Below are 19,546 nucleotides of genomic sequence, written 5' to 3'. Positions count from 1 at the left end.
ATTGTTTTACCAAGTTTCTGTAGTTCACTTTAATACACAGCATGACTAGTTTTTCATCTCAGTGACTATCCTCTTACAAGGTGCTTATATATCCTTCTTTGGTTTTTAAGCTTCCTTGGAGATGGCTTCTACTAGTTCTGACTTAAAATAACTGTGATAAAATCAAACTCTTTATTTCTTACAGGTGACACTATAACTCAAGTGAGGGTCAGATCTAATGCAAGAGCCTATCATCAGCCTTACCTAGAGATAAAGATACAGCATCAAATCTGTATGGTGCATGATAGTTCTTCAATTAACTGGCCCAAATAAAATGCCAGACTCTACTATTATTTGTGACCTGGCTAGAAATAGGGAAGTCTGCTTGCATTTAAAGTGCTGTTAAAGTGTCTGTGAAATGAACCGTGATGAGGACCTGCTTTCAGCTGCCAGTTCACTTTGAGATGAATTCTAACAGTCCAGGCAGTGCTGGATAGACACATAATTTCTGCACAATTAAAAGAGAAGCATTTTAGCTCAGAAAATAAATGTTTTCATTTTATATGAAAGCTGCTCATTTCAGACAATACCAACAGAATCTTAATTGGATGGCTGTCGTTAAGCAGGTTTTCATTACTGTTGATATTACTGTGGTTTTGCTTGTTTTCTGACTGGAAATGAAGAAAGATTTCTGTACCTGACTTTTTCCACTTGAGATTCTTGATGACATGACTTCTTATTGAAACTGGGAGGCAGTCACTCTGAATTTTTTTGAAAATGAGTGACCGCAAGAACTGAATCCCACTAGAGAAAGACAATGGATAATAACTGTTCACTTAAAGGAAAGTTGCCTTTGTTGAGTGAGAACTGTAAAATGAATCCTGGGACAGCTGTATAACCACGTCTGCTACCCCTTTGGAGGTTTAGTGTAGGCTGATGCCTATACAGGGTGTGGAAATTTCCATGTTTCTGGAACATTTTCTCCTTAGGAAACAGTCCAAAACCTGTGGTAGTCTTTTATCCACAGGACTTGCTTAGTCTGAGATCCAGATGAAAGATGCAGTTTCAGACTGCTCTCTTTGTACCTTGCTCAGCTAGGAATATGAATTCTAGGCTGCTCAGGTTCATCTTCCAATTTGGTGGTGGCTCCTTCTGCCAAGCTTAAGTCAGACTTGTGCCACTTTAGCTGAAGGAATTTTTCCATCAAGTCAGCTCCCACGTTGAAGACCAGAGCCAGCCAGGCCAAGCCAAAAACAATCCAAATTGCAGTTAGGCTCCTGTACACAGGGATATAGTGCTTGTTGGGGTTTGTGCCTGAAAAATCCAGGGAAATTCGCATATTAATCTTGACAGCTTTGTTCTGCTGAACATACATACTGATACACCCTCTCCACCCCCTGCAAAAATGTAGATTTAATGAGCTTGTGTGATCTATCAGCAGATAGATCTTTCTTTCTTTTTCCTTTTTTTTTTTTTTTTTTTGGTCAGCTCTCAAGTTAAAATTAGCACAGCTGGCATCAAATCCCGGAAGCTGAGGCTATACAATAAAAATAGCCATATTGAGTATTGATCAGGGATGCACAAAATCAACAGTTCCTAGCCAACAGCAAAGGAAAAAAGAAATCTTGGAAATTCAACGTTGAATCCATATTAGCCATATTTTATTCAAGAGAAACACTGGGAAAGGAACCCAGAAGGAACCCAGAAAGGACCCAGAAAGGAACAGTTTAGTGATACAGTGATTGCTATTTGTAGGGTGATATAACTCAGTATGCAGGGTTCACAATCACCTGGATAATATGGGAAATACAGCCATTTTAAATAAGTGGTTATGAGAATCATAGTCCCTGGTTTGATATTTCCACAGCATGGACAATCGGTGCAGCTGATACAGCACAGGACAGCACTGCAGCTATCCATTTAGTCTCCGTTGTCCATACCATCATGAAACTCCACAATGCCAGACTCAGCATGGGATGCTTTTTTTATCTTCTTTTGAGACCTCTAGGAGAGGAGAGCTACTCCTTGCAAAATAAGAGATCTTAGTGGTTTCAACAAATACACACATTAGACATAATCTGTTAAGATTATGCATTTGTTCAAATAAGTGTGTGGAAATGTAGCCCCTCATGTGTCTTTATTGTGATGTTCTCAGTCTAGATCTCTAAACACTATGTAATCTCAGTGGGTTTGTTTTCTTTCAGAGGCATCCTGTGGTTGTCAGTAATGTTGTTCCCATTGTAAGTATTGATTATTTAATATTTTACATGAATTCTTACTGGGAATGGTTGCAGAAACAAACCACTGTTAGGAGAGGGTGGGTTTAAGGCTTAATACTTCTTTAAGACAAAGAAATTTCATTTATATTCCACCTGTCACTCCTGGATCCCATTCGTGACAGCCTGGGCAGAGACACTGTTGAATGGGTGTTCAGTGGCATATGTGAAATGAGTTGGGTGACTTAGCTTAGCTCCCAAGAGAAAAATGCTCATGTCCTGTAATATATTAGCTCATTATTACTAGTCTGGCTAAACTCACTCTTGTACCAGATTTATAGTGGAATAAATATCTATGCCCTCTCTATTTAGTTTTATACTAGAGTAAGAAATTTCAACAAAGTCAATTTGGTTCACTTTCTTTTTTACCTACTACATAGTCCCCAAATCCAATGGTGCTCAGGGTGATGAAAGTGAAGTAAAAGCCTTCTCCATAGCTCCAGCCTTCTACATAACTGAAGACTAATGGCGGGAACACTAGAAAAAGCAAGGTCCCAGTGGACAGGAAGATGGCCACTGCCAGTGTTTGAACCACCTGAAAGATAAAGGGAAGAGAGCAGTTAAGCAGCACAGAGCAGTTGTCTTGTTGAAATTGCTGGGTCTGTTTTTTTCTTGAATCACAAATGCAGTCCAGCTGGGAGCAGTGGCAAAAAAAAGGAAGGATAAACCAATGCTTCCATGCACTGCAGGCTGAGCTCACTGTTTACTCTGCACATAGATATTGTACCTAATCATGAAACAAAACCCCCTTAAAATTAGGAAAAAAGGGAGGATTTTTTTAAAGCTTTTTGCAATGAGTTTTTAAGAATGCTCCAGTCATATTTTCAGACTTATGATGGCCGTAGGAATGAAATACTCACTTTACAATTTCAATTCAAGAGGAGATGCTCTTGTAATCAATTAGTTTCTGTCTTTGAGGAAAATCATCAAGTATTACATAACTCATTATACAAAGATTGGCAAGAAAAAATTATAATTCTTCTCACCATGATTGCTTCCAAAGATTTATAAAGTAGCTTATAAGAACTCAGCCAAAAATACGTTTGGATGAAACCTAAGTGAAGTCAGCTTGCCTTCATTCATTTTTAACTTAAAAGCACACAGAGGAAAACTGTTCTGTTAGCACAGGAAAGATCCGTGCCTCAGTACAAATGTCTACCTTCTGGGTGATAAGTCACTACGTATGTGACTGCAATGTATAGGTACAAAGACTGGTCAGGGATGGGTCACGACAGGGGATTTTAGCAATTTAGGACTGAGGATCAGGAGCTCATGGATTTCCAGGAAGCACATTCTGTTGAACTATTAACTAGAGGTGTACTGATGCAAACTCATTGCAATTATTTTAAAATGCCCTCAAAGGCATTCAAACCAGAGTATGATTTTCTATTCACATGCCTATTGTGACTGGATGAAAAGCCAAACCGCTGTTTATAAAGTAGGGGGTCCAGGTATCACATTTTCCTTTCTCTTTCTGTATTATCTCATTAAAAATTAGCGTTCTGAGCTTGAGAAACTTGGTGTGAGCCGACTGGGTGATCTGGACAAATCAATTCTATATTATGTGTTCTCTAGCTGTTACAGTAATATTTACCTCATTTGCAGAGCACCTTGAGAATTACCAGTCAACATGGTAATAGTTGATATCTGTTCCCATTTAGTTCGTTCTAGTAGTGTAATAGCATTTAATTAGATAATGAATTTTGCATACAAATTTATACTGAAGTGTATAATTTTACTTTTTAGCCTGGCTTGTAAGAAACTTCTGGTACAAACCCATAACATAGGACAGTAAGTCAGGAGTAAGGAAAAACTGACTGTAATTAATTTCCCAAAGCATGAAAAAATTGTGTTTAAAAGGAGGTAAACCAAATTCCTGAAAGAGGTTTTTCAGGGTAAACAAGCAGATACAGCTCTAAAGTTTTGTCTGATCATAGGATTTATGCCAGAAATGAGGTGTTACTTCAGGAGTGAAAAAAAAATTACATCCCTGAGGTGCTTTTAGAAATCTCAGGGAAGATGCAACCATACTAACATCCTTCCAGTGGTAGGGCTGCATGTGTTTGAGGAACAGGTATATGTTGTGCAGCTAAAGAAATTTTGCTTATAGAATCCAAGTCTGCATTTGACAGTGCCTTTTTAGCCTTCCCACTGCAGATAAAGAATGCAGTGACTCAAGAGATTTTACAAATGAAAAAAACTTGTGTCAGAACTCTGAAATGTTTCAACATATCTAACATATCTAATCTCCCTTTTCCCTTACTGAAGCAGCCAGTTCACTGAACCTTTTCTCAGAAACATGCACTAACTGTGTTATAAATGACCTTCATGTATTTTCTATTATCAGTGCTTCTCTTATTATAAAACATTGGGATTAGTTCAATGACTCACCAATAAGCTGTAAATAAGGAGAAGGAGTATTTGCATTTTAAGAAAAGAGAGGAAGTGCAAAATTGTTGGCACAATCAAAGAAGCTAATCCAAGCCAGATTAGCATACCAATAAAAATAAGTTGTCTTTGCACAGTGTAGAGCTAGACTCTGGGTAGATGCTACCACAGGCTAGAGAATAGGAGCTTGATTTGGCTACGTGTGTATAGGCATGCATTCTTCTAAGGTCACCAGATTAATGGTTTTGCTGAGTCAGGTTTTAGAAAGGCAAATCTAGAGTCCCTTAGGCAAAAGCCTATTCCTTTGAAGCTCTTGTAGATAAACGAAGTGTATCGACTTTCTGATATAGAGGGCCACATAATTGCTGTGGTTCACACAAGGAAACCCAGTCTAGCAGCAGCAGCAGCAGCACATATCTGAGCAGAGAACTTTAACTAGTTTTAAAACAGAGGAAACAAATGATAAATTGACACTGTACCTGGGCACGGCCTGGTTTTTGCACCCATCTTTCCAGGGTAAGCAGATGAGCATTGAGACCTTTCCCCAGCTGATTAAGGAAGGCCAGGTTGAGGGGCACTCCAAATAAGGCATAAAACACACAGAAGATCTGCCCTGGCACTGTGCTGGGGGACAGGTTACCATAACCTGGAAAAAAAGAAGAAAACAGCTACATGAAAAGGCTTTACAGTAAGGCTGCAGGCATCATGGAGAGTTCCTAACCTTGGAAGCTCAACTACATTAAATTTCATGAACCTGTGAATCTATGATTTTCTGCAATTAAATCTGTCTACAAATTGCCATAGTTTATGACGAAGGCCTGTGCATTCACTACTACTAGCTGAAAACTGAACATGAAAAATACTACTCTTATAGAAAATATTGTAACTTGCTATAGGTTTCTGATTTTGGGATGAGTGCAACTCAGTGCTTCAAAGCAACCTCAAGATGCGCTGTCCATGTACAAGATGATATTGGATGACCAGGTAGGCACTCAGCTTCCTTGGCAGGTGTAAAATACTGGATACGTAAGAATAACAGGCACAGCTGGAAACCAGTAGAAAACTAACTCACAGTAGTTGGTTGTTTTGCAGGTGTATTCTGTCCACCAATTACACATTTCTGGGGGCTTTACAGGACAGTTGGCAGAAACCCAAGTAAGGAAAGAGAGTACCTCACCTATAGTGGTGACAACAGTTCCTGCAAAAAAGAAGGAGTTGCTGAAGTCCCAGTTGCTGGGATTTGTGGAGTTTCCTTCTGGGTTGACCCCTTTTTCCCATGCTTCCATGAGGACCTGAGGTGGAAGAGGTCAAAGGAGCAAAGATGAGGAAGAATGTCAGAAATATAGAGAAGTAAATACTGCTTTCCGTCTTGAGCAAGCAGAGTGATAAACAGTGTAGATAACAGGGTAGAGTTGGACTAAAATGGACTACTGCTGACATGGCGAAACTTGGAAATAGAGCTGGCTAGGAACGTGAACTCTTGCCACTGGAGAAATGGTCATTGAAGTAGGATCGGTTCCATAGCTAGATGAAATCTGAGGGGAAGAGAATGGCTGGATTCCCCAAAGTGATCAAACTGGGAAAAAAGCGCTGTGCCATAAAAAATAAAGGTAATTCCTCTTCTTCCATAGTCTAGTCGTCTCATTTCAGTTTTTAATGTAGGCAAGTGTAAATGTGTCTGTGGAGAGGGCCATTAGGAACATACTCATTTCTGTTTCCTCCATGTAAGTACTAGGGATGATGAATTTCTAGTTTTAGCTTTGACTTCCCAGTAATTTTCGATGAATATTAGGCTTCTCCTAGTCTGAAAGATTAACTAATAAAATATTCTCTGCTATTCCAGATAGCTCTTACCAGATGACTAAAACTACTGTGTGCTAAAAAAATACTGTTCCTGCATCAAATATCCTGTCAACTGCCTTAGTGAAGAATGTGTTCCTTTGCTGTCTCCAAGGATTTCTCTGAAGGAGATTGGTTTCCCTCTGCTCAGTGCCTGGGTTTTAAGAATCCCCTTGTTTGTCACATACCAGGTCACAGCCTTTGTAATTTTGCAAAATGCCTAAGGAATTACTTGCTTGTCTCTTGTAAAGACTTTGTATGATGCAAGACACAAGCAGGATTTAATAGCAGCACCAGCTTTAGTTGGTTCCAGGAGTATGAGATTAAAGAAGATACTCTTTCTTGATTGAAATGTTGACTGCTGCCAGAAGGATGGCTTTCTAATAAACATACCCCCTACAAGGTATCCAATTCTGTACAGGTTTTGCAGTTTTAGGCGATCTGTGCTGGTGGACTGAGTATCGTAAGTTTAGTGGCTAATCTTATTTCTGTATTAAAAAATCCTACAGCATTGGTCAAGTTTATCAGAGGACTGCTGGACACCATCACATGACTGAAGCGTCAGCAGAGCTTCTTTTCAATATGACAAACAACTTTATCCATTTAAAACCTCTTCTTAGAATGGAAAAAATTCGACATGTCAAATTTTCTAGAGCTGACTATTTCATTTTCTGCTTAGAAGGAACACACAGAAGCTACTAAGCTGTGAATACTTTGAAATGTCTAAAATAATCACAGGTTTAATTTACTTCCGTAAGAAACACTTGACAGTTCTATGCATTTCAAAGCACAAGAGTTCACAGGAGTTCCATTCACATCATGAGAGTCAACATGGAAGAGTAAGGCAATTTTGAATGTTGAACCCTTCAGACACAGTCTGACAAGGTCAGATTTCTTGGTACGATTGTTGCTTTTAAGTACAACCCCATGAAATAAGTGGCATCCTGGTGCCCAGGAGAATTGTTCCTAAACAAACAAGTTCCTGTGGGACAGTTAAAATGGTTCCTAGCTCCTTTCATCTACAACTCAGGTAAGGGTTACAGCTGGGGCGTGATCAGAGCAGCTGATGAATGGTTGGTGAGCGTTAGCTGTTGCCTTTGGGAACAGAAGTAGCCTGTAGGTAAAAGCAAAGTGCTGTAATTTACAGAAGGAGTATGAAACCTATATAAAGCTACAGTAGGATGTGGAGAGAATAAAAACTTCCTGCTGTTTCTCCTCCTGTCCCCTTGCCGATGCACATTGCAGCCACTTGTCATAGACAAGGATTTGGTCCTTTCAGTCTATGTTTAGATCAGTTCCTTTGAGGCTGAAAAAGTATGGACATAATCAAAATGGGCACTCATCAAGGGAACCTCCTTGCTCAATGCATCTCAGTTATGTTGTCAGAATGGCATTATTTCCTGACTGATGTTTGTTTGCCAGAGATGCATTAGATCACAGAATTTGGATTTGCACTTTCCCAAAGCTCCAGGCTTCTCATTTTAGGAGCTGCAGCTCAGGGGCCACCTCTCAGCTAGACAGTTTTAGCCATGCAGAGCCAATGCAGTTTATTGATACGGAATTACAAAAATTTGTTTCCTGCACAATCGAGTAAAAAATAATGAATTAAAAGTGGTAACTCTATCATTAGTGATCATAGATATGCAAAAAGAAACCTGGGTTGAATCCCATATTTAAGGATTTAGGTTTAAGGAATGGGTATTAAGACAAGACATCTTGTTAGCTGAGCAGACTGAGTCTAGGGGCTGTGTCTCACTGCAGTCTGTGAGACTACTGTGACTTTTCAGAGTGGAACTTCTGACATGATAGTTAAAACATGCAGAGATACAACTGCTTCCCTGCATTAATTTTAAAGTTAGAGATTTTATATGGGAAGAGTAGTATTTCCTAATATTAATAAGAGTTAGACAAATTTCTTAACAAGTCTTATAAATAACAGGTGAGTCAGAGAGGACCTGCATTTATGTGAACCTTGAGGACTACCAAGTACTTTGAAGCTTGGTGCATTGTAGGTGATTTAGTGCCCTCAGCCGGTTTTATCTGGAACAGCTTACAAGTGAAATTGTATTTCATTCTGCAGAGACATAACAAAATGTGATTCTCTGAGTGGCACGGCAGTGCTAAGAAAGCTCCACTGGAGCCAGAGTGATAAGAATCTGGACACGTGTGAACCTCCCCTAAGATTTCTAGGGTAGCAGAGATTTAACTAAACCTTTAAATCCTATAAGGTATCCCAGCTAGGTTTAGAATGAGAATCAGGGTTTTCGCCTCTACAATCACTATCTGAGACATAAGGAAAGGACAGGTAATATCACTGAATGCTATAGCTGAATAAAATAGACATGTTTTTAGGCATGTAAGTTCTTGAAAACTAGTAATTTTCAGGCCAATGCCGTGTTCCACAAGAAATACATCACAATATTGGTAATCAGAACATTTACTTTGTAGACAGAGGTTCAGGCACCTTTGCTACCCTTTTTAATCTGAAATTCACTGTTTGCTTAAATAAATTTACAAAATCTAGGCTTTTTGTTTATCAAAAGCACGTACCTTCGTGGAAATCTTCTGACTTGGGCAGCGCGAACTTGCGGCACGTTTAGAGTTTTTATCAGGTTTAGTGACATGGTAGAAAGAGATCAAACTATTTACGCACCCAGCTCTGCATCTGGGTAGATTCTGAGCACAAAGAAAGTGGTAGTTTAAGGATTTCTATCCAGTTCTTGCAATACTAGTATGAGAATATAATACCAAGAAAGGTATCTCCAGCCAGTTTTGAGAAACAGATTAAAATGTAATTGAAGATGTCATTAATTGACAACCCATATTGAATAAGAGCTCTTTATCTCTTCTTACAAGAGATAGGTAACACAGTAAGTGATAGTTGGCTTTATCTTTTCTTTAGAGGCCTGTGAGTGCAGGACCACCTTCAAAGACAGTAGACAATTTCTAGTACAAAAGGGAAGAATTTGCACAGATTTGGACTGGAGAACCTTGGAAGGACAACCTACTTATTTAGGTTTGATTCTTGATTTTTTCCCCATGCATAATTCCCTGTAATAATTAATGAGGGAGCTGAGAACCATGAAGTTGAAACTGCTGCAACGTAGCACAAAAGTGCATCAGGCAGATTTACATATTTTGGGCATTCATGACTGGGAGAAGAAAGTAGTTCAATAGATCAAGATAAAGAGATATATGAATGGGCTTGAGAAACCTCTGCCTTTAATTTAAACAGTTAGACCTTTAATATCATGGACAGCTGATCAGTTTATAATGTGCTTGGCCACAATAGTATAATTTCTTCTAAAGAAAATAATGCTTGAGCCAAAATAATGGGAACTTGTTCCTCTTACCTGTACAAACTTCTCCAGGGCTTGCCTGTCCAAGCATGTGTAGTTCTGCAGGAAGCTGAGCTTCTCCAGCTGGAACTGGTCCCGAAAGTGGGTCTCTGCCTGCTTCTCCAGCAGCTGGAACACCATAGCGCCCAGGAGGAGGTAAAAGAGATACCCCAGTACCAGCAGCGGAGTCCAGCTGATCTGCTGGTTGTGTATGGCGAAGAGGGGCATGCTGCTGCTCTGCTGTTGCCAGTCCCTGCTCAGTACTTAACAGGTTACCGTCCCAAGATGTGTGCTATGCAGAACACCCAGAAATCACATACCCATGTTCCCAGCTACTGCCCTGGAGAATTTTTTAATAGAACATACAGGTATCAGGGCTATACGAAATGAGACTGACAGAGAAATTTTATCCCTTCACATCTGTTCTCTATCTAGATTAAAGGGCGGGCATTTATGGCTCAATGAAAATGTGAATTATAGTGTTTTTCTCCTATTAAAACAACATTTATCAAAAGATCTTAATCAAGTGAATGAAGCTCTCTGAGGTTAGTATTGGTTTCCAGGCTCGGAACCTGAATCAAAACTGTGGTTATATGCCTTACCCTGGATCATATGAATATGGAGTCACGGATAGACTCCTAAAGTCTTGACAAGTAAAGCCTTACTCTAAACACTAGACTCCTGTACAAGAAAACACTACAAACTCTAATTACAGCAGGCTCCCCAGAACACAGAAGAGTATAGAGCTGAATAAATGGAAAAGTCAATAGCTGCCGTCTGCACCATACAAACATTGCTGGCACCAGTAAAAGCAGCTTGATGAAGCTTATAAACATCCTGAATTCAGCCTGGTCACACGACAGAACCTCTCTTTCTTTTCTAACCTCTAATAAAATCAATCTCCTCACTGCCTGGTGTGCTGCTCCTGAACTATTTGTCAGATGACTCCACTCTTTAGTCCATAGAGTTAGAGAATGCACCACTCATGCCTACCCCTTTCTCTCTCCATATTCCCTTTTAATCCAAATGCATAAGGGGGAAGGAGGGCTTAAGGTTAATCATTGGCTAAAAAAGTATCAGAGGTTCACTCATGGGAGTCTTAATGATTATCATGCACTGGAAATGAGCTGGGCTTGCATATTTTTCTGTAGGAAGAGATTAATGGCAAGTGTCATCTATGCCACACTGCTTCCAAAAGAAAACACACAGACACAGACACAGAAGGCCAGGTGGCTAGGCATGCAATTTTGTTATTAAAATCCCTTCCTATTAAAATGTTCTGGATACAGATATCTCTCCTTTGCTTAGCATTCAGATTGTTTTCACCTACCTTCGAACAAGGGTTAGTGGTCACAGAAAAAGACTGAAAAAAAATTACTTCGTTAATATCCATATTTGGGAAAATCCTTGTACTTGCCATTTGTACTGTGCTTGTAGCCTACAGCCAGGCATCATCCAAAAGAGGATGACTGACTGGCAGCAGAAGGCTACTTAGAACTGTGAAAAGTGAAAACTATCATGGACAACTCCAAGGAGACCATTTTGGACTTTTGTCTGGTACCTGTCAGTGTGACTTAGGGACAGAAAGACGTCAGTAGAGAAGTGCAATGTGCAAGAATTCAGAGCCTTGGTGCTCTGGCATTTCTTTTCAGCTGAAAGAGTGAAACATTTGGGAGACAGAAGTTACAGTGGCATTGATATTACTGAGCACTTCAACAACATTATGAAGCAATCTGATCTGAAGCAACCAAGATGTCCAACTGAGAGAAGTCCTTCTCTTGGTCTAAGAGTGCTAAGGGTGACATTTACTTAGTATCTAACAAGAACATCTCTGTTGTGTCTGATTTCCATAACTAAAAGGTACAGCCTGTTGTTCCATACCTTATGCAGCGATAAGGGCTGACAAGCCTGGGATGTTGCACAACTGCTTGTTACACTAGCAGGGCTGTCTCTGGTGAGAGATCCAGGTGTTTGTCATGTTGTTTATAGGACCTGTGTCTACCAGGCCACGAGAACACCAGTCTACTGGTTTTCTGGAATGAGTGCAAACCCATGTGCATGGCTGGGCTGAGACACATTTTCTCAGTTGAAGTACGTTTCACAATTAAGGGTATGAAACTATGAAGAAAAAAATGAAAAAAATAGAGTACTGAATCTCTTTTACGTCCCCTTCCATTCTGTTCAGTTCAGTTCAACAAAGCATTCCAGCTGCCGAACTTGGCAGTCTAAATTATGCCTTAAGAAAAAATGTCCACTCAGGCTTACTTTTGGGATCTTAATTTTCTAACGGTGTTGCGAATTAGGTCACTAAAATTATAAAGGTGTCTTTACTTCTATACTGTAGTTATTCCTACTGGTTTGGTTTTCCCCTCTCTAGGGTCAGGTTGCAATATAGGAATCAAACAAAGCCAGACTGTATGCTGCAGCCCAGAAGTTATGTCTTGCCACAGGAAAAAAAGAAACTCAAATATATACATTTGGAAGTAAACTGAAGACTTATGATTTTTGTGTGAGTTCTGAATCTGAAAGAGGGAGTTCAGCATGGCTTACCACACCAGAAATTAAATTTGGGTTCCAAGTAAAAAGGCATAATATACAACGTGCTGAAATAACAGTACTACCAGATCCCTTTTGATGACAGGATGACACAGCACACTGTCTAATCTAACTTCTCTGTTCCTCTTCTAATGCTCTTCTGATTAAAAAATAAATAAAATCTGAGTTCACAAACAGAAATAAAAAGTGCTGACTGCAAGAACTTCTTAAGAGTAGCTGAACTTGAAAGGTGACTGTTCCTCAGAGGTCCTTCTCTTCCAGAGCTCCCTGCCGATGTTGAACATAAGAGTGCATCTGGTCTCAAAGCTAAGGAATGATTTCTGATGAAACATTTTGAATGCAGGGCTGAACATACCCTCCTTGATTATTCTTTCACTTACCATATTTTTCTTCCTCAATGTGACTGACCCAATACGATCCAGCTTTTCCCATAGATAATCTGAGCCATTCTGGAAATGACAGATACCAAAATGGCATCCTGGTTTACAATCAACATAATAATAATTTTTCATGTATTGCTTGGAGAAAACCAAAGGATTCAGGGTTCTCCAATTGCTTCACCTATTGTTGTTACAGTCCCTAACAGACTTTAACATGGATAGATACAACATAAAGGATAGGCCAAAAGTAACTGACATGGTTTGCTCACTTTCTGGTTTTCAAAAGCCAGAAAAAATACCATTGTGATCAGTAGGAGTATAATTTACATTGACATAAATAAGCTGTTCCTAAAATAAGTAATAAAATGGTTGAAAGATACCTTGGCTGATCCTGTCATTCACAAATTTCTGATGAAGAATGATTATTTGGACTAGTTTTTCTGGTAGACATGTCTCTGTACAGAACTAGTAAGCAAAGTGGATGCAAAGATCCAGGGATCCGTTCTTCCACTTGCTATGCATTTCAGCTTGAACATTTTGTATAAGGAAAGACTTAATTGTTCTTAATTTGCTTTGCTCCTTGAATCACCATTGAGGAAGAGGAGGGATTAAACACCTGCTGACGTCCTTTCCAGCCTGACTTTTCCTATAAACCCAAGAGGCAACTTTTGAAAAGTGGAGGCAGTTTTTTTTGAAAAGAGAATGCTTTATGTCTGAAGACACTTGTTTATTGAATGAGCAATCTTTTCTTTCCATATGATGTTACGAAATTTTTCAAAGTAAGAAAGCTTTTGATTTGTATATATGGTTTTATAAATTTATATGTTTTTCTCTTACTGGATGCACTTTTGTCCAAGTTCTTAAGTGTTTGGTATAATCTTACTCTCAGATCATTTTGGCAATCAGAGACTACTTTGTTGACAATGATTGAATTTCACACCAAATTTACAACAGTGTAAAAACAGGCTAGGGAATTCTGAAACAGAAGAGGAAGGAATTTTTTCTCTCTGTGAGTGAGATGTGTGACTGAGAACAGAACACTGAATCATCAAGTAATAGCAGCATTACATAGATCATACCAGGGTTGCATTGGTATTCTTCTCTTAACCAGTTATTTAAAGCTATTGGAAATGCTTCATTGCCAAAAGAAAGAAGTTGTTGTACCACTGATTCTCTTTTGGCCACCTTCATATAAATTCACCCCAATGGGAATTATACTGGAAACCAAAAAAGACGGTTGCTTCACCCAGTAACAGTTTGGAACCTCTGGCTCTTCTCCAGCTAGCAGGGTTCGTGGCCCTGCTCTCCTCAGAAGCTGCATAAACAATAATTCAGCATATATTTAATACAGTGTTTATATATAACAGAGCGAGAAGAAGAAAAATAAAGACACATAAAAATTCGGGAAGAGGGACATTTTAATATAATCTCCAACAAAGCAGACATTTTTCCGCCTCCGACCAAAGCCTGGAACTCCCTCCTTCCAAAGCAAGAGTAGATCTGAATTTATCTTGCCTTGTACATTCTAAATCCTGCATAAAGATTACCAATTCATGTGGTAGTTGTGCTGACTTTACAGAAAATTAAAAGGCAAAAAAACGGTGTAACTTTAATTTTTTTAATTGATTGCATATTAGTAGTTAATTAGATAAATATGTATCTTCTGTAGGTTTGAACATAGCAATTCACCATGTCCCTCTGTATAATTAGGAATCTGACACAGAATTAAGTATCAACAACTTACAGAAATATACATCCTTAAGAATATGTGACTTTTGTCAATATATTCTTTTATTTTTATGTAAACAACCCAAATCCTTCCAAATGCATGACTATAATATTATCACTAGCATGAAGAATGATATTTTCAATCTAGTAGTATGTATATCTCAGAGAAATAGACTGTATCTTGCATTGCATTTTTTCATTTTGGTCCGATGTGTAAAATACGTTGTTACATACCCAGATATTATGCAATAAAGTTGTACAGAGCCAATAGTGAACTCACATTGTATATAAGATATAACTGCATTTAAACTTTCACACCTTATTTGTGTTTTAAAAGTATTTACTCAGTTCTACTTTAAGCCTATTAAGTGTAAATGTTTCTTCTGAAACCTGTAGATTCTGGGAGGGTGTATATTTTGCACAACATAATGCATTCAAATAAAAAGAAAACAGTTGGGAAAATTACTTTCTAAAATCCATTTTTTTATATTACAATGCAATCTCAGTATTCTAATAATCTGATATGAAAACTTCTATTCCTTGGAGGAAAAAAAATCTCAAATGAAATTCTACAGAATTTTATAACTCAGCTAACTACTATTATTGAATAGATATCTCTTAATGGCAAACAGGTGTAATTAATAAAGCCTTATGCAAATTGATGCAAACAAAACTATCAGTAGTAATACATTTCCCAGAGTAAAGATGTAGAAGAGCATTAACACATTAGATAATTTTAACACTTAGAAAACATATAATGAATTCTAATAAACAAACATATTTGGCAAACTCCTGATTAGTTGTTCCAGTTTTGCTTAACCCTAATGCAAGATGAAGATAGTGAGTGCAAATACTCAAAAATCTATTGCCAGAGAAACAGATTTTGCTGTCAAAGACGAATCATTTATGTACCTTTAACAGTTAAATCTGTACGTCTATAGTACTTACTTGGACCTGTTTCTAAACAGAAGAGGAAGGCAAAGAATAAAGGTCTTTCACTTTTCTAAAAGGAAATGGTGGACCGTGACAAGAATTTCATTTGTTCTCCAAGCCTGAAAGGAGAGAAATAATACATTAGACTATATTTCAGGTTGCATTGTCAGTTTCAAAACAAACTTCAGAAACACAGAAGAGAAGAAAGAAGGAAAAAAAATCCTTTAATTTAAAACTTTTAAGACACAAAAATCATTCATGTACTCTTCTGCATTTTCATTTCTCTACCTCAAGACTGAACAAGGCAACAAAAGCATGTTTGAAGAGCAGCCCTTTGTAAAAAGCTTTCCAATGCGATCATTACAATGCTTTAACAATCCTAGCAAGGCCCTGTGAATGTACCTGCTTTAATTCCGCTCTGTTTAGAAAGCAAACGGTAACGACCTACAATCCCTGAGGTAATCTTTGCTGAGACCTCTCATTCCCACTCCTGCATTACTGTCACTAAGGATATTGAGCATTCCCATGCTTTCTGTTTATGGAACTTATTTTCCACTCTGTTGGCTTCTGCACACATTTATTCCCCCTCCCTCCCCCCCTCCCCGCTAATTTAAAGTAAGGCCCTCAGTTTACTTCTGTTATACTGATATAGAAGTTTGAAAGGGTCAGGATCAATAAAGGAAAGAGCAGTAATGATGCTGACATTTTTTAGGCTTAGCAGACTTTGGTTTGGCTGACCCTGTGCTTCCTCATGTTGTTTCCTGCAAGGCACTGTGTGTGTTAACTGTCATGCAGAGAGTGAATACATTTGCATGCAAATGCAGAAATTATTATTGAACATCCCAGCTAAAGTGAGTTTGGGAAGAAGGCAACAGAGCACTGGACTGGGACTCAGTACACTTAGTTTCTATGTGAAAGTGTCTGACTCAGCTTAATGGATTTGGGCAAATAATTTCTCTTTTGTTTATTTTGTATATGTTTGAAACTTCTTGAGAAAAAGTTATGTGGGAGACTGGTAAAACATAATTTTTTTTCTCCTGAAGTTATAAGTGAGAGTACATTCATTCTCTTGCTCTCTGCCTAGCTGTACTTCTGATAGTTTTTCTTTTTGGGGACAACAATGGGGACATCATAGTCTGCATCCTTGCCTCCCAAAAGAAAACCCTCCAGTTCTGTTCTACTTTGGATGCAAGTGTTATTGGAAACTCTATATAGCCACTGATGCACAGACACTACAGCAGTTGTGCCTCATCTCCTTTTAGTCTAGAAACAAATCAAGTAAGAGTGAAATTATGTGCTCAAAGGAAAAGGGAACACATAACACACATAACACTATCACAGATGCAGGAATAGTGGAGTTGCTGAGCCCATTTCTTCTCCCAATTAGAAAGGCTACCACTGCACCTCATAAATGTCCTCAGGTTTCATTGTGGTGCTGAATCACAAAGTACTTCTTTAGTAGTACTGATCTGTAGATTTTACCCTCCTTCATCAAGATAAATTAGAATTTACAAAAGTTTTTTGCTCAATGGTTCTTGCTATCAGTGATTCCATTCCTCAAATCTGAAGGTTTTCCCTTTCCACAAGCAGTCAAGGAAGAAAAGCATTCTTTTTTATGCTAGGTTAACTCCAAGTCCTTCTCAGAACTTGCTGCTGAGCTGTCTCTTTTCTATGAACACATCAGATCCCTACACAATTTGTTGTACTGACAAGGCCTCTTTAATTTTTGTTCTGCTGCCTATGCTTAGCAATTGGTCAGGTCATCCAGCCCTGTACTGCCAGGATGATCAAATGCTACTCCATCCCTTTTCATCTACTTAGGGCAGCTCATCTTGTCTAACTGAACTTCAAAACAATTTTAAGTACTGATTGTCCTTTGTTCTGAAAGAATACTTTTTATGACTTGAGGTCTAAATAGTTGTCAATGTTGATAATGTCTAGTCCCTTCTGAAACTGATGGATGATGCTAGGTAATAGCCTGTGGCTGAAAACAATCAGAATGGAAAAAGCATTTGAGAGAGACATTTTTGACATGGTATGATTTAGGAGATAATCACAGATGTGCTCTTGTTAGCTACAGTACTGTACGTCACAGATTGAGTTAGATTTGGACCTTCAAAAGGCCTGAAATGTTTGTTGTAAGACACTTATCTCTAACCTTCTTCTGGTGAGCTGCCTATAAAATCAACTTAATTTCATTTGCAGAAGAAACCTGACAACAGCTTTTCTAAGTAAAGACAAAAGGGATCCCAAAGCCCAAGAGTGTTAAGTGTTTGCTTTAGATGAGTGTAGGGAGGCTGTTTTTTGAGCCACTGTATGTTTACCTGACAGTTTTCTGATAAGCAGTGTGATACCAAAGCCCCACTTTGTGACAGTGCTAACACCATCTGCCAGGTGCTGATAGCTTGTTGAATAATGCTGTCATCAGCACTAAAGTGCTGATGGAAAGTTATTGCTTCAGTAATCACTACAGCTTTCATCTTCTGTCTAATTGGTTACTGCCACTAAAAACTATTAGTCAAAAAAAAAAAAAAAAAAGAAAACCACAGGTCATTTCTCTTTATCATGATGAATTACTTTTAGGCTGCCTCGCAGTGCCACCATTGTTTATTTATTGCTTTCTGCTTCCTGCCAATTTTACTTATCTACACTCTAGAGTGAACTTTATTACGTACCTGTGGTTGCTCTCAGTACCTGGTTTGATATAGTGAAATATCTGTTAAGAAGATACTCTCTGCTGGACACAGTGGGCCAGCCTGCCTCCTGAGGTAGGGCACAATGAAATAATTTGAGTAATCTTTTTTGGAGACAATTGCTACAACTAAATTTGTATCAGATGAAAAACAGGCCAGATAGTTTAAAGAAAAATTTGGAAGTATTTTAATCATCAAGAAACCTCGTTCAAATGCATTTACTTAAGGGTAAAGTATTATGCTATGCAGGCTGTACAGCCATGCGTGCCCCAGAAATTTCACTGATGGTGACTGAGTAAAACAGAGAGCCTTCATAGTTTTGCACTGCAGCACTGAGCTACTAAAATAAACACATGTGAAGAACCTCAAGTGTTTAGAACATAATGTAATATAACTGAAGCCAGAATCAGTTCTCACTTGCGTCAGTATAATGTGGACTAAAGCTATTTTGGCTTTAAAATGCTGTACCGGAGATTTTGGTTTGGCTTCCTAATTTTTTTGGCAGGATTTACCTTTCTTTTGCAGGATCCTCTGTCTTGCTTTAATGAAAGCTAGGATGTCAGCATCAGCCTGGCTGTCTCCAGTCAGAGGAATAGATGTACTTGAACTTGGTGGGATCCTGAAATAAGAAGTATACTTGTGGACTCGAGTGAGTAAGAAGGTTAATTTTTCTATCTCCTCTTTTTTCACCGTGGAGGATTTGTTCTTCCATACATCGTTGGAGATGGCACATTTTAGAGGAAAATTGAGTCACGACTTCTTAGTGGTCTTACATAGGTTCCTAATATTAGCCAATATCTTTTTAGTGTGGTAAGACTACATGTTTATCAGCTATCATAAAGGGTTAAAAATATTTTACTGCTGAGTCAAAGACTTACTGCCAAGTGGAATGCCTAATGTAGTGAGTTTACCAAAGGAATGATGGATGTGACTATGCTGTGTGTTTGTTTGCTTCAGGCTGCTGTAAATTTCAACAGATCAATAGTACTTTTGCCTGCTATGAAGGAATTAAATTTTCATACATACACAGAAATAAACAATCATATGACATTCATGACATTTCCTGACAGATGCAACTTATTTCTGCTGCTGACTCTCCAGTCCCAGCTGAACAGTAGTATATAAGAAGTCAAATCATTGACGTACCTCTGATTTTGATAGACTCTCCGGTGGTATAAGATGATGTAATACAATGAAGCTGTTTTAATCAGCTAAGAAAGCTAAGAATTTGGGCCTGCATCTATAAACTTGTTGAAGATTAAGCACTGTATTAGTGCTTAATCTTCAAACAAATACACTGACAGAAATACAGTGACAAAAATTTCAAATACAGAAGGACAAGTGGAACTGAAGGGAGAAACCTTTTTTTGCATATCCTACCTTTGTAATTATAGTTATTTCCTCTGTTCCTTACTGACTATTGCAGTAGAAGGTAA

The 19,546-nt window shown here is 38.4% G+C and overlaps 3 protein-coding genes across 6 annotated transcripts in view; all 3 read right to left on the bottom strand.

The window, feature by feature from the left end:
- The window catches only part of LOC114067017 (potassium channel subfamily K member 17-like), a 31,757-nt gene extending 30,983 nt beyond the window's left edge, over positions 1 to 774 (bottom strand). The window contains exon 1 of the mRNA XM_027902173.1: positions 677 to 774. Coding sequence (XP_027757974.1) covers positions 677 to 709 — 33 coding nt within the window. The 5' untranslated portion in view covers positions 710 to 774. The remainder of the gene's footprint in view (positions 1 to 676) is intronic.
- Positions 688 to 11,518, bottom strand: LOC114067016 (potassium channel subfamily K member 16-like). The gene is made up of 6 exons (XM_027902171.1): positions 9,836 to 11,518; positions 5,821 to 5,935; positions 5,123 to 5,289; positions 2,625 to 2,790; positions 1,065 to 1,293; positions 688 to 783 (listed from the first exon to the last, which is right to left on the bottom strand). Exons 1-5 carry the CDS (start codon positions 10,046 to 10,048, stop codon positions 1,070 to 1,072), a joined length of 885 nt encoding a protein of 294 aa, XP_027757972.1. The 5' UTR covers positions 10,049 to 11,518; the 3' UTR covers positions 688 to 783; positions 1,065 to 1,069.
- Positions 6,914 to 19,546, bottom strand: part of KIF6 (kinesin family member 6) — a 173,724-nt gene continuing 161,091 nt past the window's right edge. For 3 of the 4 annotated variants that reach the window (XM_027902168.1, XM_027902169.1, XM_027902170.1), the window contains 2 exons: positions 18,623 to 18,729; positions 14,161 to 15,536 (listed from right to left, as the gene is read on the bottom strand). In XM_027902168.1, the coding sequence (XP_027757969.1) occupies positions 15,520 to 15,536; positions 18,623 to 18,729 (124 nt within the window). In that variant the 3' untranslated portion in view covers positions 14,161 to 15,519. Of the gene's footprint in view, positions 9,950 to 14,160; positions 15,537 to 18,622; positions 18,730 to 19,546 lie in introns of those variants that run through there. The other variant, XR_003573293.1, reaches the window with a different exon arrangement.

The sequence above is a fragment of the Empidonax traillii genome, unplaced genomic scaffold, assembly GCF_003031625.1.
Source record: "Empidonax traillii isolate 1590-97213 ecotype Southwest subspecies unplaced genomic scaffold, ASM303162v1 scaffold847:size276119, whole genome shotgun sequence".
Classification (NCBI taxonomy): Eukaryota; Metazoa; Chordata; class Aves; order Passeriformes; family Tyrannidae; genus Empidonax; species Empidonax traillii.
The sequence above is the reverse complement of the archived record's forward strand: the minus strand, read 5'-3'. Positions and strand labels throughout refer to the sequence as shown.